At 29.4% G+C, this 6,010-nt stretch overlaps 1 protein-coding gene across 1 annotated transcript in view; it reads left to right on the top strand.

Annotated features, from left to right (window-relative positions):
* Nucleotides 1-553: 553 nt before the first annotated feature.
* The window catches only part of LOC139427152 (uncharacterized), a 6,756-nt gene continuing 1,299 nt past the window's right edge, over nucleotides 554-6,010 (top strand). Inside the window, exons 1-3 of the mRNA XM_071187989.1 lie at nucleotides 554-869; nucleotides 3,897-4,001; nucleotides 5,476-5,583. Coding sequence (XP_071044090.1) covers nucleotides 695-869; nucleotides 3,897-4,001; nucleotides 5,476-5,583 — 388 coding nt within the window. The 5' untranslated portion in view covers nucleotides 554-694. The remainder of the gene's footprint in view (nucleotides 870-3,896; nucleotides 4,002-5,475; nucleotides 5,584-6,010) is intronic.

The raw sequence follows: 6,010 nt of genomic DNA on the forward strand, positions 1-6,010 counted from the left end.
AATTTTTATTTTAGCCTAACTACCTATTTCAATATACGTAACTTTTAAGGTACTAGCCTTAATATTCTATAATTTTACGCATTTATTAGTATAATTGCAACTTTATCATTAATTTTTATGCTAAAGATAACGCTATTATTGTTGAACTAACAACTGATCAACCAAATGAGGTACATGGTGATAATAACGGATGCATGGGTATTCAGCGTATTTATGGGTTTCATCTCTCCTACGTTAAAAAACACCATTAATGATTTTTAGTTTATAATTACATTAGGCTAGTGTAGAGCTATACAAAACATAAAGATTAAATCAGTAGTTTAAAAATTCGACATCGTTGATTTTTAAAATTGCAAATTACAAACGCAAAATTAATTGTTAATTACAAAAGCAAAATCAATTGTTAATTAATTACAAAAACAAAATCATTTTTTTAATTAACATTTCCTAACTAATTTCTTTTTTTTTCCCGCAGCATTCATCACTTTGCTAGGCAACCTGATAAGGTGATAAGGATAAGGCTTATCAAACCGTTTCTTCTTCCAAGAAATTATCGAGTCAATATTTCAAAAAAAAATATGGCAATCCAAATTTATGCATTTGATTATCTTCAAACAAATAATATCATTTAATTTAGTGCTTTAGTTATGAAACCAATTTGTAGTTTTACTCATTAAGTAGAAAGGTCTGAAAAATGGTTGTATGCTGCCTACTAGTCACATTTCTCATGACTGTTAATCATTCTGACCAAGTTTCTGTTCAAGCTGAAAATGTTACTGACATTTTAGATAAACTGAATGAAAGCGTAATGCAAACACTTACTAGTGATTCCGAAAACATAAATGGATTAAAAAACGAGAGTGAACAGGGTGAGTATTTTACTCTTAATCAATATGAATATATATATATATANATATATAAAGAGAGAGAGAGAGAGCAGAAGTAGAAACATGGGATTGGAACTGTTTCTAACGTTCCTTGTACAATCAAACAAGTTTTAGTTTTTGTTAAGTTCTGAATCTTGCAGTATCTGAAATTTCTATATAAATGTCAATTAATTTTCTACTAATTTGGTCAACATTATTATTATTAAATTTTAAGTTTTAGTTTTAGTGTGTAATTTGTAAGTTCCCTGTTTAGTTTCAAAACTTTGCTTTAGTTATTCTTGTGAGTGAAACATTTTACACTCTCTGCAATAAAACAGAGAATTTCTTATAATTTTATTTTGAATTTTTATATTTCAGAGCAAAAATTGTTAAAAGGTAGATATTAGACGGCTAGGTACTCTTTACCGTAAAATCCATTTTACTATAAAATTTTACCTAGCAAAAATCTGATATACCGTAATTTTTATAGTAATATTTGTTAAAATAGTCATTATAATTTACTTACAGTAAAAATTACAGTAAGAGATTTTCCGGTAAAAATGGATTATGTGTAAAATTGATTTTAATCATGTTATACTCAGTGTGCCAGTATTTTTTATCGTAATTTTATCTGAAAGTTTTTTACATATTTTACATACTGTGATCCATTCCACAATACCATGTTGTAACTTGAACCATTTTCCTAACTAAAAACAATAGTTCTTTTCTAAAGTATACGGCAGTGTTTGTTCAAAAAACCTATATTAATCGACAAACGTTTAAAGTAGCTCTCAAACTATTATAATCTCAAAATATTATAATCTCAAAATATTATAATCTCAAAATATTATATGGAAGGGTATTTAACCTTTTTACTTTCTAAGATCTTTGACTCGTACTTATGTACGGAAACTGAGCTGCACCTGTTCTGATGTCTCCGTTGATTCTGACGCAATGGAAAGAAAATGAATGTCATATAGTACCTTCAAGAAAGCTAACTAAACATACAATAAAACAGTGTATCAGTTAGATATCAGTATTAAAAAAAACTAAATTTCCTCTATGCCAATAGTAATACGATATGAGACAATTAAAAGCACTCTCCGATAACTGCAAATCAACAAATCAGCAAAATGCAGGGGACTGCTGAGGGTTGCTGAGCAGTGGGGGAAATTAAGTACTGTCTGTTGTGTGAAACAGCCACTGTCACGATGTTTGGTGGGTGAAGATTTCTGCAAGAACAGGGTTAGTGTATTTTTAGGAGGGATGAAACTTAGCTGAAAATAAGAACAAAACAGAATAATTTCCAATATTGTGTGTTGGTAAACAGAAACGTGCATGAGTGTGGCATTGATTTCAGAATATGAAAGATTTCTGGAACTGTAACACTGCGCCATTCTAGTAATTCGTGTTATGTTCATTAGATGGCTTCAAGTTATTTTATTCTAATTATTTTCAAACTCTGATAATTTACGTAATTAAATATTGACAAATTATAAAGAGGTCGAGGCTGCAAAAAGAAATCATGGTGGCCACATGCGTTTCCCATCTCTAGCTTATAATTTTTCCAAAATATATAAAATGTGCTGAGCGTTGAAGTAGGAACTCCTGAAATATTTTTTGATTGGTTTAAAAAAAGTGATCTTAAATATGCTTATTAATTGGAGCAGAGAATAGCTTAAATTACGAATTCAGACAAGGAAACGAGCTTTTTTTTACGATGACCTTCAAATTATTAGGAGTAGTTATGATTAGTATAGAATTTCTAAGACAAAGTCCTGATATATGTATGAGATATAATCAGAAGCTGAAATATTAGCAGGAAAGCTGTGGTTGAACGTTTGGGCCCTTTTATGTTAGTTTAACTTTTTGCGTATTTCACCGTGCCTCGTTAGGGTTTTATTCGAAAAAAAAAATTTCACGCTATATTAAAACTCATTTATTCAAAGCTAATTCAATGCAAAAAAGAGACTTTGAACTGAAAGGCTCACATATTCTTACATTATTTTAAAGAATGTAATTTTATGTAACAAAATACAAGTTTGAATAAAATCGGTCTGTTGGTTCCTGAAAAATCGAATTTTAAGTAGTATATTTAATTACATTTAAGAGTCATATATTATTATTTTTTACTTACTGTTAAATGCTGTCATTATTTCGATACTTCCATTGTTTTATTTTAAAAAAATACACAAAAGAAATAAACGCATATGAAAATAACGTTTTATTCAAGTAAAGGAGACAAAGAAATATATTTCATTACCTCATTTAGCATGCACAATGTATTTTGTCCAAAATCTTCGGTACATTAAAGAAGCCGCTCACCATTTTGAGATAATTTTACCGTTCAACATTCTGGGAGCACTTGCTTGTTTAGTTTGTCTGAAATTTAGGACGCAATGTTCCACTGACAATCAATTACCTCCCACAATTTATTTTTGTATGCAATATTTATTTAATATAATTCTTCTAATAGTACGTATAATTTGAGGCAAATATTGCATTGCATTTTGCATACAGTGATCCAAATTAAACACTTTTTGATACGAAGTCAATAAAAGCGGTTTCACAAAAAAAATAGTGCAAAAATATTGTATTGAAACACAATATTTCACATTCTTTTGATGAAAACTTGAAAAAAAGTTCTATTGAATTTTTTTTCCAGTTTTCAAGAATGGACCACAATGTAAGTTGTCACTATAAACTATGCAATTAGAGAAAATCGCATTTCTCTTTTAAAGCAATCTCAATTTAACATGACATTATCTTATATTTACGACTAATTACTTTTCCATTTTTCTAAAATAAACCCCATGAAGATTACAACTTGGTAAGCGATAACACTTTTCTCAGATAAAATTTATGCTGGGATTATTTTATTTTCGGTATTTAAATTCGAAAATTCCTCATTAATTTGGTATATTTTCAAAAAAGAAAAATCATTTCCTCCGAAAATGAAACTATATTTTTTCTTTATGTTTCAACTATATGACAAATCTAAGAAATTTATATTATATATTTTTGTTTTAGAATGTGACTGTGGATTTGGATCAAAAGGATGCCACTATAACGTATATGGTGAAAAAATTTGCGACTGTATGGGTGATTACGCTCAAAACAATGACCAGTGTGAACGTAATGACCCTTTGCTTTCTAATATTCTTAATAAATTTCACCAATTTACATTGCTATTTATATATTCTATATATCATTATCAACCTTTAATTTAACAAACATTATCATTAACAACCTTTAATTTAAAACTAGCTGTACCCTGCTTGTGTTGCAACGCTTTAAGTTTGAATTTTGTATTTAAGTGTGTAAATGAGATTTGCGATTATGATTTGAAATGAGAATTTCATTTAATGTCTTTCGATTTATTTGGATTGATTTGCTTGACCATCAGGTCAGACAAATCAATCGAAAAATTTCATCAAAGAGCGTTGAAAAAGGCTCGGCTGGCGACGTTAAATCTGGTCGTTTCACTTTGCCTCCAGAACCGCAAATTCCAGCTGCTTTGTTCTTAAATTTTAAAGCACTACAGAACATACATAATTGATCCATTTTTCCGATGATGACGCTTGGGAGAAGACTATAGTTGGTTGTCGGATCATAGTGAAATGCACTGAGATTCAAATCAGAGTATTGGCAGCGTCTGAATAGCGAAGTGCGTTCATGATTGGTTTTTATTCTTGTCTCCCGTTGCTCTGATGTTTCCGACGAACGGGCTTCCGTAATGCGTAGTTGATTTGTTAACAGTCGTCTTTCCTGTTGCTCAGACGTTTCTAAGGAGAAAGAAAAAGCAATGTGTTCTCGATAAGTTTCAAGTCTTGTTTCCTGTTGATTCGATGCTTCTGAAACACGGATAGTCCTCTTTTTGCGCGTTTGAGATGTCGATTGATTAAGAGCGATTCGTTTAGGCGGCTTATTTTTGCAAATATTCTCTCACAAGCAAAAAGAAATTTAAAAGTTGACAGTGGTCTCCATGTATGGAATTTTAAGTTGAGGTAAAAAAAAAAAATCATGAAAGAAATTCGTCTGTCAGTCTAACGACGACATCGTTATAGTTTATACGAATTGCGATAGATTCAGAATTATACATTGCGAAACTATACTTCAAAAATATGCAAGATAATCAAAACTCTGCATTGTGAAATTATACCAATAGCGATATATTTAGAACTACAAATTACGAAACTATACGAATTACGATATAGTCAAATTTATATATGACAGAACTATTCACTGCAAAATAATACGAAGTGCTACACATTCAGGAATACTGTGCCTTGAGTTTTGAAGGAAATACACTTTAGGTCTACGAAGAGAAAGCTAAAGAGGATATTTTTTTTATGAATTCAGCTTCGAATTATAAATTTTACTTTACAAATCGTATGATTTGCAGATTCTTCCGTACAGAAATTTTTAAAGTGTGTAGCAGTGAATAAATTGAAATAAGTTTACAGGAATATCTTTTTATATAATACGGTATTATGGAATCTCCACTAGCAATTATCTTTCACTAACAATTCACAGTTATATTATTGTTATATTGTATTGAAGTAAATACTTTTAAAACATAGTAAAAAAGAAAATTCTTATTTAACAGGGTGTTATTGTGGACTCAATGTTAGATCGTGCACTTTAAAAAATGACAAAAAAGTGTGTACATGTTTAGAAAATGATTCACGAAACGATTATTACGAAAAATGTGCAGGTAAGTATGTTTTGCTTATAAATATTAGAATTAGTAAACGAGGAAAAAACGTCATATCATTCCATATACTAAAAAAAATTTATGTTTTTATTTGGTTTATCAAATGTCAGTTTTTATGTAGATCTAAAAAAAACACATCATGTTTGCTTCTCTGACCATAAAAATCCCTTTTAGCTGAATATTTAACCTCCATATTTTTAAAGTAAGGCAAACATAATGTTTGCTATACAACAGTATATCGATGAAAGATTATTTAATCAAATATTATGAGTAGTAGATAAGTAGTAGTATAAGTATAAATAATAAAAGTATAAATAATATAAGTAATAAAATATTATAAGTAGAAGTAGCAGGATTGCCACGGCGACTAAAAAAAGTGTTGACGAATATTTTATTAAAAGTTACTAATAATAAGTAAAAAAATAAC

This window comes from Parasteatoda tepidariorum, chromosome 2 (assembly GCF_043381705.1).
Source record: "Parasteatoda tepidariorum isolate YZ-2023 chromosome 2, CAS_Ptep_4.0, whole genome shotgun sequence".
NCBI lineage: Eukaryota > Metazoa > Arthropoda > Arachnida > Araneae > Theridiidae > Parasteatoda > Parasteatoda tepidariorum.